Source organism: Taudactylus pleione, unplaced genomic scaffold (assembly GCF_031769625.1).
Source record: "Taudactylus pleione unplaced genomic scaffold, aTauple2 ptg000199l, whole genome shotgun sequence".
NCBI classification, from domain to species: Eukaryota; Metazoa; Chordata; class Amphibia; order Anura; family Myobatrachidae; genus Taudactylus; species Taudactylus pleione.
The window spans coordinates 4,515,112-4,533,451 of NW_028284601.1; the positions used below are offsets into that span (position 1 = coordinate 4,515,112).

General features: G+C 46.9%; 1 protein-coding gene across 1 annotated transcript in view; it reads left to right on the forward strand.

The window, feature by feature from the left end:
* Nucleotides 1-18,340, forward strand: part of MAP4K1 (mitogen-activated protein kinase kinase kinase kinase 1) — a 135,672-nt gene that overhangs the window by 98,814 nt on the left and 18,518 nt on the right. The window contains exons 15-21 of the mRNA XM_088477174.1: nucleotides 1,418-1,473; nucleotides 2,065-2,109; nucleotides 4,407-4,473; nucleotides 4,562-4,721; nucleotides 7,867-7,949; nucleotides 17,766-17,850; nucleotides 17,939-18,015. Of these exons, the coding sequence (XP_088333300.1) occupies nucleotides 1,418-1,473; nucleotides 2,065-2,109; nucleotides 4,407-4,473; nucleotides 4,562-4,721; nucleotides 7,867-7,949; nucleotides 17,766-17,850; nucleotides 17,939-18,015 (573 nt within the window). The remainder of the gene's footprint in view (nucleotides 1-1,417; nucleotides 1,474-2,064; nucleotides 2,110-4,406; nucleotides 4,474-4,561; nucleotides 4,722-7,866; nucleotides 7,950-17,765; nucleotides 17,851-17,938; nucleotides 18,016-18,340) is intronic.

The window sequence follows — 18,340 nt, forward strand, 5'->3', positions numbered from 1 at the left end:
AAAAGTGTGGAGCAGTTTCCCTATAGCAACCAATCAGCTTCTACCTATCATTTTATAAAATGTACTTAATAAATGCTACCTTGAAGCTGATTTGGTGCTATGGCCAACTTCTCCATTGGTCCACTTCTCCACACTTTCACTGCTTGATACATCCAACCCAGCAAAAAAAGGAGTGAGAATGGCGGCCCCAGGAGTGAGAATGGCGGCCCCAGGAGTGAGAATCGCGGCCTCCGGAGTGAGAATGACGGCCTCGGGAGTGAGAATGGTGGCCTCAGGAGTGAGAATGACGGCCTCAGGAGTGAGAATGGTGGCCTCAGGAGTGAGAATCACGGCCTCAGGAGTGAGAATGGTGGCCTCAGGAGTGAGAATGGTGGCCTCAGGAGTGAGAATCACGGCCTCAGGAGTGAGAATGGCGGCCTCAGGAGTGAGAATGGTGGCCTCAGGAGTGAGAATGATGGCCTCAGGAGTGAGAATGGCGGCCCCAGGAGTGAGAATCATGGCCTCAGGAGCGAGAATCCCGGCCTCAGGAGCGAGAATCCCGGCCTCAGGAGTGAGAATAGCGGCCTCAAGAGTGAGAATGGCGGCCTCAGGTGTGAGAATCCCGGCCTCAGGAGTGAGAATCACGGCCTCAGGAGTGAGAATGGCGGCCTCAGGAGTGAGAATGGTGACTCAGGAGTGAGAATGACAGCCTCAGGAGTGAGAATGACAGCCTCAGGAGTGAGAATGACGGCCTCAGCAGTGAGAATGGTGGCCTCAGGAGTGAGAATGGTGGCCTCAGGAGTGAGAATGACGGCCTCAGGAGTGAGAATGGCAGCCTCAGGAGTGAGAATGGTGGCCTCAAGAGTGAGAATGATGGCCTCAGGAGTGAGAATGGCGGCCCCAGGAGTGAGAATCATGGCCTCAGGAGTGAGAATGACGGCCTCAGGAGTGAGAATGGTGGCCCCAGGAGTGAGAATCACGGCCTCAGGAGTGAGAATGACGACATCAGTCCCTGCCCCAGTATAGCTTACACTCTATATTCCAATTAACCTACCAGTATATTTTTGGAGTGTGGGAGGAAACCGGAACACCCGGAGGAAACCCACGCAAGCAGAAAGAGAATATACAAACTCCACACAGTTAGTGCATACTATCATGGAGCACCCATGTAAAACCAGTGCGCTTTGTCTATGAGGTCCTCTGTTGGTATTTTTTTATGTTTACGCAGTATTTATAATGTAGTATTCTGGTTTGTGTTTACAATGAACATTAATAGCTACAAATTGCTATTTTTTTACATCTTACATAAAGTGTTTCTAGAATGATGTCATATTTCAGCTAAGGAATGAAACTTTACACCCATTCTAGAACACTCGCATGACATATATTCAGTTCCTTAGTTTTTAGCTTTGTAAGACTTTTCTTTTCTGTCTCTAAGGCTGACCCAGAATTGAGTCCATCTCAGGCCCCCTACAGCCCAGCCCCCTACATTAGGTGAGTCAACTGTATATTGGCACTATGTCTCCCCCTGAATCAGGCCTAGAATGTTTTGTGATAGTAAAGATGTAATCCCATGAAAAGTGATGTTTGTTTTTGTTTTTTCTAACATAAATCCGGTTACCTGTAATAAGAGACATTATATTTTCCATTCATCTTTGTTTCTGTTATTCAAGCTACAATGCTTCATTTACCATTTGCGAAGTGTCATGTGAATACCATGAATTCCACAATCACATGACCTATGATGCATTGATCAGAGAAGCTTAGGAACGCCCCTCTTCTTAGCATGCATGTTCATAACACAGCCTCCCACCCGCTTCTTTCTCTGCTATCACCTGACCACTGAGAAGCTTCATGACTGACTGGCTCTGACTCAGAGATCAGTTTACACTATGTGGCAATGAGCACAAATCAAATGCTTCCAGCGGAGAGAAATATGGTCACAGTAGCCGAGAGCTGTCACCCAATAGCACAGATTCTCCACCTACATATGTAACCTGTGCGTGTGTCTAAGAAGGGGAGGTACTGTTAGGGCCTGTAAGTTCACCTGCTCTTTGTGATAATAATCACCCATTTATATTGCAGCTTCTGTTCTGATGAAGATGATGATGACTACGATGATGTTGATATGTAAGTTTTAGATCCAGATTAGAGACATGGTACGTCTAACCCAGGGGAGGCCATTCTCATTGAAATCTAAGAGTATGTACTGGAGAGGGCCATTTCTCGGCAAGCTATCTCCCAGGGTAAAACTGTCATATGTGCCTCTCCTTCAAAGATCAATAATTTGGATGACATTAATTCTGGTTATGTGGCAATGGTACAGTGGGTGTGGCTATAGATTGTGGGTGTGGTTCATCATGACATTTATCTTTTATAGCGAGCATTTATGTTTCCCCCCAGGAGTGGCAGTTATACATGATTCAGCAGAATTGTTAACTTTTAGGGGTCTATTCATCATCACTTCATTTCTACAAAAGCAGGTGAAAATGTTCATCATCATCTGCTTTTGTAGAAATGAAGTTTTTGGGCCAACACAGATATCTCCATCTTACTTTTCTCTCCATGAATGGCCCGCTGTCCCCATACACTAGTACGGGGACAGAATTCATCAAGCTCCGAAAATACAGGGTTTTCTGAGCTTGACTGCGGGAGTATTCACCTTCTTGTCCTTTTGGATCCCCCCGCCTCTGTCCGGCTCCATCCGCTGGACGCCGGGGCTTTAGTGCGCATGCGTGACCTGTAGGTCACTGCTCCAAAAGGATTCACTGCTGCAAAAGGAGCAATGAAAGTCTCCGCATCAGAGCACTGATGAATTGCTCCGGCACTTGCATCGAGTTTAAAATGTTAATTTTCGGACCCCGATAATTAACATAGGTCCTGAGTCAGGAAGGAACGCTCGCTAGCAGACGCATGCACCGTCCGCTGTGAGAATATGCTAATCAATGCTTACGCACGGAGACCGCAGCACAAGATGCAGCCGCCCAGCCCCATATTAAGCCGCCCATCTCCCTTTACTCTCAGCCTGATCAGTACGCAAGATATCGTAAACATAGGTAACATCGAGAACCATCGGAGCCATACGCACAGTAGTGGTTGACCTGACCTGCCGCAGGATTTTGTCCGCTTCCTGTGTAGAGCTTATGGTATGACTGCGTAAGCCGCCGCACTGTCTTAATTATACCTGCCCCTATAACGGCGTTATAACACCTGCCTTTGCCTAACAACCCCCACTCACCACCCAAAAACACTTCCTGTCAATCAATTATTGGAAGGGTCTGCGTACACGCTGCGTGTTGTCTGCGTACCAAAACCCGATCGCACTGGCTAGTTCGTGCATGCGCACTGCAAAATCATTGTCAAAGTGCATGCGTTCTCTCCTTTGCATTCCTTGCAGAATCAGGCCCATAGTGAATAGAGCCCTTAGCCTTGATTGTGTTCATGTGTTTCCTTCAAACACGTGTGCAATATAGTCAATATATTATCACTCTCTACTTTAACACTTCATATAAAAATAAAAATATGTCTAGATTTGGATTTAAAAGCACTCAGGCATTAAAAGTAAAAACAAATGTATTCAAATAATAAACCAAACATACACGTTTAAAATTTCAATGCCTTACACAATACCTATGTGTAACATACCATATAAAACATTCAGATTTCATAGCATTGATATGTACAATTCATGTCTTTTATGTTTCATTAAAAAAAGGGTTTGTGCTCATATACTAATTGTCTGACCAGCATCAATGATCAGTCCTAAGTGAAAAGGTCAGAAGTCCCCAGATCTGCTATCTCCTTAAAATACACTGAAATTTTTTTTTTTTAGTAACTATGAGGTCTATTTACTAAGCAGTGTTAGGAGAAGTGAAAAGTGATAAGGTACCAGCCAATCAGCTCTTAATTGCCATCTCACAGGCTGTGTTTGAAAAATGACAGTTGGGAGCGGATTGGCTGGCACCTTATCACTTTTCACCCTTCACTTTTTCACTTCTCCTAACACTGCTTAGTAAATAGACCCCTAATTCAGTTATCTAATCTTGCCTGACTGACATTCACATGTTTAAACAATGATGTAGTTACTATTAATGCAGAGGTCAGTGGAAAAGCTTATTTACCTCAGGTGAGGAAAAAGTACTGGCCTCTAGTTGGAATAGACATAATTATTCCATCCTGGATTAAACAGTTATAAAATTTATTTAGCATTTACTGTGGCTCAAAAGATATTCAAACCATTGTTAAATCCATCTGCTAGTGTGCTGATATAATCTATTCTGGTAGCGTGTTCTCTTTTGTTTTAAGAACCTTCACAATGCTAAATAAAAAGTCTTAAAGTAAATGACTGAATATGACTTATGCTCACTCTGCATTTATAATAATAATGATGAATTAATAATCACCCTGATTTATATCTTCTTCCAAAGACCTGGAAGCTTAGACCTGAATAGTGACACATCGGCTGATGAATCTCCCCCTCCGTTACCCCCTAAGGTGAGACCATTTTGTAGTCCATAGATCTGAGTGTACTTATCAAACATGTGACGTTGTCTCTTTGCCTCTGTTCCTTCACCCTATACAGCCCAGATTCCGCACCTCTTCTGCTGATATAAAAAGGCAGCAGGACAGGTTGAACGCTCCCTCCACCCTGGTGCGATGCTATAGTGGCCCGAGCGTCCAAAGGAATCCAGCTCCTGCCTTCCCAGAGAGTGTGAGGAGCCAACTGCCAGCTGCTAACTCAGGTGGGTGGTGGTGTGAAAGGGTCAGATGGAGCAACTAGAAGAACTAGGGGGACATGTATAAAACGGGTTGGGTATGGGAGCCTGATACTCGGGATGCCAGCTGTCAAAAGGCCAACAGCGGCATCCCGATGCTGAGAATCCCGACAGCGGCACAGTAAGTACCCAAACCCCCCCTTTACTCCCTAACCCTTGTATATTAACCCTCCCTACCCCACACCCTAACCGTAACCCTCCCGTTTAGTGCCTAAACCAAACCCTCCCCTCTTAGTGCCTAACCCCCACCTCCCCGGTGGTGCCAGGGGCGTAGAGAGCCACGCGGGGCCCCGGTGAAGAGGGGGCGTGGCCTAATTTCAGAATGCGTGGCCACACCCCCTTGAAAAAAAAAGTGTTTTGAAGCGCCGCGAAGCGTTGCTGCGCGCCGGGGAGGGGGCGCTGTGAGCCCCTCAGCCCGGCGCAAAGCCAGTGGGGGACGCGATCAGTGTGATCGCCCCCCCCCCTTCAGGCATAGGAGATTGCTGTGGCTGCTACTTAGCAGCCGCAAGCAATCTCCCACTGCAGAGGGAGGGAGGAAGTGAGGGGGGGTGGCGCCAGACCCGGGCCCCTCTGGAGGCCCGGGCCCGGGTAAACTGTACCCGCTCCCCCCCCCTCTCGGCGCCCCTGGGTAGTGCTGCCTAACCCGCCCTGTCCTCAGCCTAACCCTAACCGGTCTTGTGGCCGCAGTTCAGGATTCTATCACTGGGATATCGGCAGCCCGATTTGTAGGTCTATTAACTACATCCCGTATAAAATATTTAGGAGAGATTAGGTGGAGAAATTACCAATAGCAACCAAACAGTTTCTAACTGTCATTTATGTGGCCAGGTCCCAGTCCCGATGCCGTCTCCCCTCACTCCCCATGTGACCAAGATGGTGGCCGCGGAACTCAGGGGTTCTGGACCCTCATGCCACAACATCATCTTTAAATGGACAAATCAGCGCTGGGTGCAATTTTAAATTCACTACTGGCACCAGGCACCCGGTGTATAAAAATGGTTCAAATGTTTTACGCACGCCGAAGCTTAGAACAAAGTATGGCAGCTCCGGACCCTCTGCATTCCTGCCCCCTTCCCCAGAGACTGCCGTGCTGCCAATCACTGCTGATCAGTCAGCATGGCAGCCACCGGGGAAATGTAAATTAAACCACCCTCAGTCCCCCAGTATGTTCCCTGCGGCTGCCCAGAGGGGAAGTCAAAGTTGCCATGGTTGTGATGTTCCGAACATTGATGGTCTGATATATCAATGACCAATATTAAAAAATCGATGTTAATGTAATGTGTTTAAAAAATATATATATACAGTATATTATCTTTTAATAAAATTGTGCGGGATAACTTATACATAGATGATCCTGACCTAATTCAATCATAAAAATACCCGACAATTTCTGAGCGGATTTTGGGGAAAAAAATTGTCAGTTAAGTGGTTAAGATGCCGCATCTGCTTGACCACCCAAATAGTGCAAAACACTATTCCATTCTCCGGCGGTTCTGGATTGAGCCCAGTGTCTCCAAGCTCAAGCTCTCTGCCAGCTCCCGTGCAGACGGGCAGGGCCGGACTGCTCATCTGGCATTTCTGGCAAATGTCTGTAGAAGGGCCAATAGGCAGATGGGCGTCAAACCACGGTCGTGCAGCTCAGACTCCTGGCGCTCTGCTTGGCCGGAGATACTGAAAGACGGGGGCTTTCCGCAAGGCCCCTTTTGTGACTCCTGTTTGCAGGCGCGCCCCACATGGGGACTGCCAGGACTGCTCAGCAGCCCCAGTCTGTCGCTGCAGACTGGTCAATAGTGGGAACCAGTGAGAATTAACCGACACTACCCAGGAAGTGTTGCAGCATTATGTCCACACATACCCAGAAGTATGCAGTTCCAGGTGCCGCTGGTAGGAGACTGGGAGAAGTGGTTCCAGGTGCCAGTGTAGGTGCCTGCTTGTGGCAGTACACACCCACTACACAGTGGGAGGAGTCTGTAACAGCCAGTTACCAACAGTGAGAGGGAATCTCTAGAAGTGGTGAAATAAGCCCACTCAGGGACAAATAACCACCCTCTATTCCAAGTCAGTGAGCAAATATCTGTGATCGCCTAGCGGTCACAATTTATATAGCACAGTCTATAGGTGCATACACACACAACGATTTAGTTAATGAACGATTTTAGTAAACGATGTTCTACCTTGAAAAAATGAACTAAAATCGTTTACTAAAGTTGTTCATTTACTATGTTCATTTAAATGTAATGAACGATTTTTATGAACTACAAACGATTTTTGCATATTAACTTAATGAAAATCGTTGAGTTGACAAGTCTAAGTGAACTACAAACGTGAACGCGCATGAACAATAATCGTTCATCGTTTGACTCAGAAAGTGAATGATTTTTTTAAACGATATCATTTGACGATAATCGTTCAAAAAATCGTTGTGTGTGTATGCACCTTATGAAATGACAGAAGCAGATTGGTTGCTATGAGCAACTTCTCCACTTTATCTCTCTCGAAGGTTTGATACATCTCCCCCTATAGAAAGATACTGTCGTAGAAAGTGGGGAAGAAGAAGGAGATGTAAGAAAGTCAGAGAGGGAGTTTGTTTATTTTTTTAACATTTACTTATATAACATGAGCATATTCTGTTGTGCTTTACAATCGAGAATGAACCAGTAATAAGAGTAGACTGGGCAATAACAGACAGATAAAGAGGTACGAGGGCCCAAACTTACAGTCCACAGACGCTGATAGTGTAGTGGAAGAAAGTGATATGAATAAATTGCGAACCATTTGTCAGAAAATATATAATGGGGGTAGTTCTTTGTTGGGTTGGAGAAAGGAGGGGGGTGGAATAAATTACTTGCCGCTCATTCTTTATCCAAGCTTTCCTATAGTCAAACATCCGTTTTACATTGTTTAAGTGATCAGGAAAAGTGGCTGTAGAAACTGGGAAAGTGTGAGTGGAAAAAAAAAGTCTAAAAACACCCAAAATCTGGATGTAAAATGTGGCAAAGAGCAGGATAACATTGGCAAATGCACAGGAAAGTACGGGAACTGAGAAAACCAAACTTTAAATCCCAGATAAATGGAAACTCCTCTAAATCTTATTCTTTACTCCCAATTACAGAGCCGTCTCTCTTATCAAGCAATGTTTCATGGGGGCTTCCGCCTTCCTTGCCCCCAAAGAAAGGAAGAACACAAGCGAAACCGGTAAAACATTTATATCTCTGACGTAGATACTTATACTCTACATATTAATATAACAAAGTTGAGCCTAGTTGTTATTGCTAAATAATACTGACTAATCCATCTGCCATGTGTGTAATGTGTGGTTTGCCTGTCCTGGATGTCTGTGGTTTGTTTGCATGGTAAGGATACTCTGTCCTCAGTAAGGTGACGGGATGAGGCATTACAGCACTTTAAGCTGCTATCACTATGACTCACCCCTATTCTCATCTCCACGCTCTAGAACATTTTTCATTTCGCATCGGAACTAGAGCTCGCAGTGTGCCACGTATCAGTTTTTCTTTTTAGGATGAAGGGTTTTTGTGCAATGGGTCTCGTAGTTTTTGACTTTTTTTTTTTTACCGGGCCATAGCATAGCATGTAAAGGTACTGAGTCACACACAATGCCAATCGTCATGTAGTTGAGCGACTTTCTGCTACTTAAACCTCTTACGGCACTTGCAGTACACAGAGGTCCAGCTGAGATTGAGACGCACGGTATTAGAAGTGTATTCCTGTGCGGTGACTGGGAGGTGACACAAAACTTGCACATTGGCAATGCTGAGTTTATCACTTTGGCACAAATTTAGTTCCTCTTTATGGAGCATATGTATCAAAGCTTGATGTGAGATAAAATTGTGAAATATATATCCCCAACCAATCAGCTCCAAACTATCATTTCTTAAATGCAGCCTGCAAAATGTAAGTTAGAAGCTGATTGGGTGGTGATATATATCTCACAATTTTATCTCACATCAAGCTTTGATACATATGCCCCTATGTGCCTGTTTACAAACATTTCCAGCTTGCTTGGAAACAGACATAAGCTATCAGCATAGAGAGAGAAGTATATTAAGCTACTGTTTCCTTCATGGTGGGCACTGTGCTTTTGCCCATCTTGACCAATGATTACTTACTTATATTATTTGACCACCAGGACCCCTGTTATTTAAATAGTTTTCGTAAATTCATAATGAACAAGACACTGCATCATAAAGTGATAAATAGACTATGAAGAATCTGGTGACAAATTCTCTTTAAGAAAAAAAAAAAAAGTTCTATTAAATGTATTACCTTTTATACAAATGCTACTGTTTATATTATCATTATGGCCCTCATTCAGAGCCGGACGCTATTTGCGGTCGTTCGTTTAAAAACAAGGGGTGGCTATTCAAATGATCCGTACGCACATTGCAGTCTGTTCACACCTCTAAGTCTGAACGAACGAGCAAAACATACGCTCGTTTATTTGTTAAAAACGCCCCCTGGCCGCACGCATCCTACGTCATGTCCGCTATTTATTAGATTAATCGAGTACATCGACCAGCGTATGAACTGCTCGCTATTCTTGTGGTTGGTGTTTGCTACCACAAATTTGCGTGCAGTTCTGGCTATAAAATAACCCAGTGACGTGGTCAATGACGCTGCTGTTTTAAATATACACACCCATAAAACGCCCGTTTTGACCTTTAAGCACGCCTGCGTTCGGATCTCCACTCCCCATTTTCAAGCACCTTCCCCTGTTACCACCCACATACGCCTCATTCTGTCACTCAAAATAGCAGGCACTCGCTATATAGCGTACAAAGGATTTTCGGCCGCACTGACTGGTTCGCGCATGCGTACTAAAAAGCGTACGCATGTGCAGATGTGCAAACATCGCTCGGAACGAGCGTACTGCCGCTAACGAGCGGCTCTGAATGAGGGCCTATGTTCTGTATATGCCATTTGTACTCCTATGTATGTTCTATTGATGCCGATTTCAATAAAAATAAATTGTACAAAAAATTTATTATATTTAGATGTAAATTTCAGAAAGAATAGAATAAAAAAAAAAGTATAAAAAACCCTCAGAAGTAATCGGGTATTTTGCCAGGCACAAATGTAGACATTACGTTTCTATCTGTGAGGCTCAGGGGTATATGATGTACTGTACTACCAGGTCCTCTAGTGTGGTTGATAGCGTGATGCAAAGTTTTTCTCACCAATAGCAGGGACACACCTTGGCAGAGAGGTAAGTACATGGTAAACCCCTTTTTTCAGACACAGAGGCTAAGACAGGATTCTTCGAAAACAAAGCCGTTTATTGGGCTATATAAACTCACTGCAGTTTTCGGGAGAAGAAAAGGAAATAAACACATACAGCCGGCTACATGAGAGCCGAATAAATTGGTACAATAGCAAATTTTAGTTATGACAAAACAATTACACGCCAGCAAAGTAGCAATGTAAGGAAACAGCTTAATGAAACAATATAGCTAGTATTGAGAAATCGCAGTATTAAACTTTCTAAGGATCAATGAAAGGTACACCCCTCCCCAACTATTTTACTCAGTGACTTTGACCAAACTGCCAAGTTTAGCAATGTACAAAGAGAATATTGTGAATTCACTACCATTGACGAAAGAAGACGTCTGTAAGCCGGATCTTCCTTTCCAATCTCTGATATGCTGTAGTGGTTCAGTTTTCCTGAAAAAGATGCTTAAAACAGAAATACTGTACGCCAATACACTCTTACATCAATGGCAGTTGGTCACCTAACTAGTTATTAGACGTGACACTTTTGATTTAGTTAACAATTAAATATCTACTCAGGGATGTATCTAGGGATCCGAGTGCCCCTAGCAATGTAATGGACTGGTGCCCCCCTCCCCCCATAATTTCAGGCAGTGCCCCCAGTAGTAGTAACCCCTATGCATTGCCCCCAGTAGTAGTCCCCCCTGTACAGTGCCCCCAGTAGCGGCCATTCACCCCATAACGTGCCCCAAGTAGTGGCCCCCCCTATACAGTGCCCCCAGTAGTGGCCACCTCCCCATAAAGTGCCCCCAGTAGCGGCCACCCCCTATACAGTGTACCGTAGCTATAGTCCAAGTGCTGTGCTAGAAAAACAAACAAACAGAAAAAAAAACAGCTTACCTGAATCCCGACACCTGCTGCGACCACCGCTGTCCACTCCTCCCGGCCAGCTCTGCACTATGGGAGAGACGCTGGCGGCTGTGTGTTTGTTAAGGCTGTGTGTTTGTTACTGTGTAGGGCAGACCGCTCTCACTGTGGTCTGCCCTACACTTGTGGGGCCCGGGAGAGTACCAGGACTCCTGGTACTAGTCCCGGCCTGATTCCACCCCTTGGCTGCTGTTGGCACTGCCAGGCGGCGCCCCCCTTTGGCCGGTGCCCCTGGTCAGTGCCATCCTGGCCAGTGCCATCCTGGCCAATGGGTAGATACGCCCCTGTATCTCCTAAACAGAATCAATGTAATTTAAAGAATCAACAGCAGTGAACAGTAAGTTGCAGAGGTACACCTGGCCGAAATTATGACACTTGGTTATGCAGCTGATAACTTTAACTTGAGCACCTGCAGGGATCTTTGAGTAGGCAGTCAAATTGGGGTCTTCTGAGCTTTGCGGGATCTGGCAACAATAATCCAGGGGTAACGGGGGGTCCAACGCGTCCTCACCTGGACCCCATCAGGTCCCAGCCAGCAGCACCGAACTCCTCGCACTCCACAGCAGCAGCCCCCAGCCCTTCGGGGAACCGTGATTTATAGACCCGTCCTCCTTTGCCTGCCTTGCTGGGTTCATCCCGATTCTTCTCAGTGGACAAGGGGCCCCGGTAACAGAACACCCCTGGGGTTTTCTGCCTGGCCACCCAGGCCACCAATAAATAAAGGGTCTTTTTCCCGGGCTAAGGGGTTGCTGGACGGAGGGCAAACTCTTCCCCTGGGCTGCACATGCCCAGTAGGGATTAGGTAGAGCAGGAGTCGGCAAAAGTTTACCTGCCCCAAACAATAGGAGTCAATGGGGCTGAATATACATATACATATAAAAAAAAGCTGGTGATGTGTGAGGTGTAATAACCCTATATTTACTATTCCCCAATCACATATGGGGTTATTACAGGTATATTTACTAAAGTTCAGGTTTTTAGAAGTTGAGATGTTACCCATAGCAACCGGTCATATTGTACTTATCATTTATCTAGCACCTTGTAGAAATAATAGCTAGAGTCTGATTGGTTGCTATGGGCAGCAACTTTACTTCTCACTTTAGTAAATATACCTCTCAGAGAGGACCATTAGCCCATTTTCTTCTTCAGGGTCCATAGGGATCCACAGGGATACCATGGGGTGTATGTGGTTGAAGTGATCCAGGCACGAAACAGAAAGCTTTAGCTCCCAGGATGCACCGGTCCTCCTCCATATTTATACCCCGCCCCCAGCCACAGGCAGTTTACGTTTGGTGCCGGCAGGATGGGTCGCATCTTTAGACAGGGGGTTGGCTTCAGCAGACCCAAGCTTTATTTTTCTGAGTTCATTTAATTAATTTTTTTCAGAGCAAGCAGCGAGACGTCCTGATAGGCGCCTGCGCTACTGCTCCATCTACCCCCGCCGGTGCCGCAACACTGGTGAGCAGTCCGCTGATTGCGTTTGGCGCCAGTATGGCTTGACTAGCCGCTCCACTGGATCCCAGGGCTGCAGCCGGACAAATGGGGAAGACAGGTAAGGCGATTCCCCGCTCGCATGGAATCGCATGTTTATGCAGTCCTTACCTCCAGCTGTGAAGACCAGCCAGAGGACGCTGTAATGGAGTGTCTGGTTCGTCCGCACCACCGGGACAGTTAAGTCTGGCGTCGGGGACCATATTAAGGCCAGTGGCACCCAGAGGTTGATACAGCAGTGGGGGGGTAAGCTCTCCCCGGCAGCCCCTTCCCCAGCCCAGAGCGTGATCCCTCACAAGAGGTTTCCCGCCTCTGAGCTGCTTCTCCTCACCTTCCTCCCTATATGAGACGCTCAGCAGCCATTCTTTTGGGCTTTACTGAAGCTACAAGTCTCAGGAGATTCGGTTCCAGTCTCCCTGTATACCTCTCCCCAGAGCCAGGTTATACAGCACTCAATCCTACCAGCCTATTAAGGCTTGAGTGGTTGATTCAGTCCCCATTGCAAGTATATTTATATGCATTGTGTGTGACTTGTGCTAGCTCTTTCTGACTGTCAGTTATACCTATCCCTGCTGCTCTTTCTAAACCCTCAACTACCAGGTGTGTACTTGTATTTGTGAAGGGTGTCACATTGCATTACTAGCTTTACACTGATTGTGTGCTGCTGGCTAGTTATTATTATGTCTAAAGGCAGGGATAAACAGGAGCCTGCGGCACCTGTGCTGGTTACTTGCAGATCCTGTTCAGCAGGCTTGTCCCCTCAGGATTCCGTTTAGGACGGTCTGTGTGCTATTTGTTAGGTTCCACCTCTCCAGCCCACCGTACCAGCCCCTGTCCAGGAGCCACTTTGGGTGTCCTCCTTATCCCAGGTTATGACGCAGCTAGTGGATTGCTTATCAGCCCCCACGCTGCCACCCACCATGGAGTACCCACAGCTATTACAGCCTACTATGTCAGTACCCCCTGTGATCCGCCCCCTAAGCCTAAAACCCTGATGTTTAAACATCAAAAGGAGGTTATGGCTGAATTCCCTCAATCAGGCTAGCTCACTGAGCTCATGGTGGAAGCTTGGGGTACTCCTGGCAAACAGTTCCAGGTCTCAAAAAGACTAGCGTCTTTTTACCCTCTCCCTACTAGTGAGTGTACTAAGTGGGAGGTCCCTCCTACTGTTGATTTGCATGTGGCACGCTTAGTCAGAAGCTCTACACTGCCTTTACCGTCTACATTCTACCTTAAGGATGTCACGGATAGAAAACTGAAAACTTGTCTCAAATCAGTCTACTCGCTTTCTGGCACTATTACTAGGCCGGCTATGGCCACGGCCTGGGTGGCTAAGGCTATTGAAGGATGGACAGAGGCACTGGAAAAGAGCCAGATGCCACCAGGGAACAACTGGTCTACATTTCCCATATTCAGGAAGCGGCCTCTTATTTGGTAGAAGCTGTATTGGATACTGGACTTCTTACCTCTAAGGCATCTGCGACCTTGGTAGTCGCCCGCCGGGTCCTTTGGCTACCGACCTGGAAAGCGGACACAGGATCCAAGAAGGCACTCAAATCCTTACCCTTCTCTGGAGACAGACTGTTCGGCGCAGAGTTGGACAAAATCGTGGTTACCGTGGCAGCCTCAATATCTGCCTTTCTGCCATCAGCAGCTGCCCCTAAGCCTAGGCCATCCACTTCTCTGTCCTTTCACCCCCAGGGTAAGGCAAGAGGACAGCCATTTTCCAGGTAGTCTAGTTCTAACAAGACCACCAAGCCACGATCCAAGCAGCCTTGGTCGGCCAGACATCCAGCTTCCAAGTCTGACGACAAACCCTCTGCTTGATGGGGCGGGCTTCCTCCTGGGGGATCCCAGGATGGGAGGCTGACTTCTTCAATTTTCCGACTCTTGGCATCAAACAACAGATGCCTGGGTCCGAGAAGTGGTCTCTCAGGGGTACGCCCTCACCTTCCTGAGGCGTCCTCCCCAGCAATTGTTTTGTACAGGAACTGGTACAGGAAACCATTCACTCCCTGCTGCGTTCAGGTGTGATAATAACGGTTCCTTTGGCTCAGCGAGGAACTGGTTTTTATTCCACTCTCTTTTGATTCAGAAGCCGAATGGGTGTGATCGACCTATTATGAATCTCAAATCCCTCAACAAATTTATCCGAGTGCCCAAGTTCTGCATGGAAACTCTACGATCAATTGTTCTGGCATTGAAGCCTGGGGATTTCATGGTTTCTCTGGACATTCAAGATGCATACCTACATGTGCCTATTACTCCAACCCACCAACGGTTCCTACAGTTTGCTGTCCTGCAGCAACATTATCAATTTCGAGCACTGCCTTTTGGTCTGTCAACAGCCCCTCGGGTCTTTACCAAAATAATATCAGCTATGGCGGCCCACCTCAGAAGCCAGGGAGTCAGAACCTTGCCATACCAAGACAACCTCTTAATCTTGGCACATTCTCCATCTGCAGCTGACTGTGGACTGTCTGCAAGCACACGACTGGCTCATCAATTGGAAAAAGTCCTCCTTATCTCCAACATAGCGGATGGTACATCTGGGGGCACTCTTGGATTCTCGAATACAAAGGATCTTTCTGTCAGTGGAAACATTTTTGGCACTGCACTCGTGTGTGCGCAACTTGCTACACAATTGGAGGGTATCCATTCACTCAGCAGGTCCCGGGGTCCATGGTATCCACCTTCAATATGATGGAATATGCCCAGTTCCACTCCAGGCCCCTTCAACAACTGATTTCTCCCAGAGAAACAGGCAGTATCACCTGATTCGGTCCCAGATGATCCTCCTCTCTCTGGAGGTTTGGCTTTCCCTCTCATGGTAGCTACAGACATCCCATCTGGACAAGGGCCGCCTCTTCTGGATTCCAAATTTAGAACTTCTCACTACAGATGCCAGCCTACGCGGATGGGGCATGGTAATCGGTCATCATATCTTTCAGGGACGGTGGACAATCCAGGAAAGTTGCCTGCCTATAAATATTCTGGAGCTGCTAACAGTGTACAGAGCGCTCACTCTGGCACAAGATCTCTTCTGGGGCAGGCCGGTCCAAATCCAGTCCAACAACGCGACTGTGGTAGCCTGCCTCAACCATCAAGGTGGCACGCGAAGTCGGGCAGCCATGCGGGAAATAGCACACATCTTGGGCTGGGCCAAATGTCCTCTCCCGGCAATCTCAGCAGTGCCCATCCCCAGAGTCCGCAACTGGGAAGCGGACTTCCTAAGCCATCAGGACATACACATCGGAGAATGGGCTCTCCACCTGGATGTCTTTCAACTCCTGGTGGACAAATGGGGCCTGCCAGATGTAGACCTCATGGCCTCACGTCACAACCACAAGGTCCCCAGGTATGGGTCAAGAACCAGAGACACCCCAGCCGCCTTTGTGGATGCTCTGGCAGTGCAGTGGGACTTCAATTTTGCAATTTCCCTCATCCTGAGGGTTCTAAGAAAGTTCAAGCAAGAAGGCGGCACGGTGATACTATTAGCCCCAGCCTGGCCCAGGCGACATTGGTTCACCGACCTATGAAGTCTCTCCAGAGACACTTCTTTTCCACTTCCTCTATGGCAGGATCTACTAGCACAGAGTCCTTGCCTGCACCCGGACCTACCTCGTGTGTCTTTGATGGCGTGGCTCTTGAGTCATCCCTCTTAAGTGCCAAGGGTTTCGCTAGCTCTGTGGTTCAGACGATGCTCAGGGCGCGTAAGCCTTCCTCAGCCTGCATCTATTACAGAGTTTGGCATTCTTACTTTCAATGGTGCTCCCCCATAGGCTATGACCCTAAGGTTTTTAGGGTTTCCCGGGTTTTTGCCTTTCTCCTGGCTGGGTTAGACCTCGGCCTCCGCCTGACCTCCCTTAGAGTTCAGGTTTCTGCTCTGTCAGTCTGGTCCCAGCGAAATATCGCTCCCCTGCCTGATGTTAGAATGTTCCTCCAGGGTGTTCTCCACCTTCAACCTACATTTGTCACTCCGGTGGCTCCGTGGTATTTGTCCTTGGTTCTCAGGTCTCTACAGGCTCCTCCATTTGATACTCTGGACTCAGTAGACCTCAAGCGGCTGACAGTGACGATGCTCTTTTTCCTCGCTATCTCCACTGCCCACAGGGTATCTGATTTGGCAGCGCTCTCCTGTCACTCCCCATCTTGATCTTTCATCCGGACAGAGCTGTCTTCCATTCCCGGGCTGGTTACCTCCCTAAAGTGGTATCCCCATTCCATTTGAATGACGAGATTGTGGTTCCGGCCTTCCAGTCCTCGGATCTTTCTGCAGGTGATCTACGTGGATCGTACTAATTCCTTTAGGAAATCAGATTCTCTCTTTGTGTTGTACGGCTTGTCACAAGCAAGGCTGGCCAGCTAACAAACAGACTCTGGCTCAATCTCTCAGGCCTACACGCAATCTAATCTTCCTTTTTCAGACAGGGTTACAGCACATTCTACTCGGTCTGTGGGAGTCGGACCCTCATGGGCTGTTCGAAGTGGCGCTTCTGCTAAACAATTGTGCAAGGCGGCCACGTGGTCTTCCGTCCACACCTTTCACAGGTTCTACGCCTTTGATACCTTTGCCTCTCAGGATCCTTTGGGCATCGGATTCTCCTTTCTGCTCAGGAGCGTCCCAACCCTTAGGGGAAAGTGCTTTGGGACATACCCATGGTATGCCTGTAGTTCCCTATGGATCCTGAAGAAGAAATTAAGAGTTATGGTAAACTTACCTTTGTTAACTCTATTTCTTCGAAGTCCATAGGGTCCACAGAGCGCCCACCCTGACGCGCCTGGCTTCAATGGGTATTTTCCTCTTGGTCATGTATTCCCTCATCTTTTGTGAGAGTGTTTCTTGTGTATATTGTTCTTGCTTCTCCTCTTTCCTGCTCCTGCCTTGGTCTTGTTTACAAAACTGCCTGCCTGTGGCTTGGGGTGGGGTATATGTGGAGGAGGACCGGTGCATCCCAGGAGCTAAAGCTTTGACTGTTTGGTGCCCGGATCACTCCAACCACACACACCCCATGGTATTCCTGTGGACCCTATGGACTGAAGAAATAGAGTTAACAAAGGTAAGTCTACCATAACTCTTCATTTTGACATTCGTTCAATTTATAAAATAATGCATTTAGCACTTTTTACTTATTTTTTTAATAAACAAGGCAGGCCAATGGTATACAGATAGCAGCACTTACACGTGACCTGTCCATCGCTTGGGACTCTTTTAGCTCCTGAATGGGCATAGTGTACAAAATGTCAGACCACCATCTTCAGCATGTCCCTCACATCCACACAAGGGTGGGATCACAGAACTTGTAAAACAAAGGTAGATAAACATTTTTGTTCTGCAAATGACCTGGAATGTCTCCTCGTGTACAGGTAGCGTTCCAGCTGAAGAAGATTTTCAATGGATGTCCCTTGAAAATCCATTCTGCAACAACTTGGAGAAATCCCACGACCAATGGTGGGTGTAAACCTCTTGCCGTCATTTTTTGTGCTACTGCTTCCTGTGACCTCCAATTCCCATAAGTTGTTGCGTGTATGTATTTCAGATATGCATGTTATTCTGGGAGCCGAGCAGGGGATCTTCACATTAAATCGCTCAGAGTCTCAGGCATCATTGGATTTGGTGAGAACAATGGACATAATTTTACTCACATGGAACTATACATCAGAATAACTCACAAAGACTCACGGCATGGTGGCACAGTGGTTAGCACTGATTCATTTGCAGAGCTGCGTTTAGGGTTTAAATACCAGGGTGCTATCTATATGATCTCCTGGGTTCTCATGGGATTCCTATGGGTGCTCTAGCTCCCTCCATGGTCCAAGACTATGTAGGTGAGTACATTGGTTTCTGACTAAATTAGCCCTGTGGGCTTATGGTGGGGAAATTAGATTACAAGCTCCACAGGTCTGATATAAATAAAATAAATGTTTTCCATGCTTATATG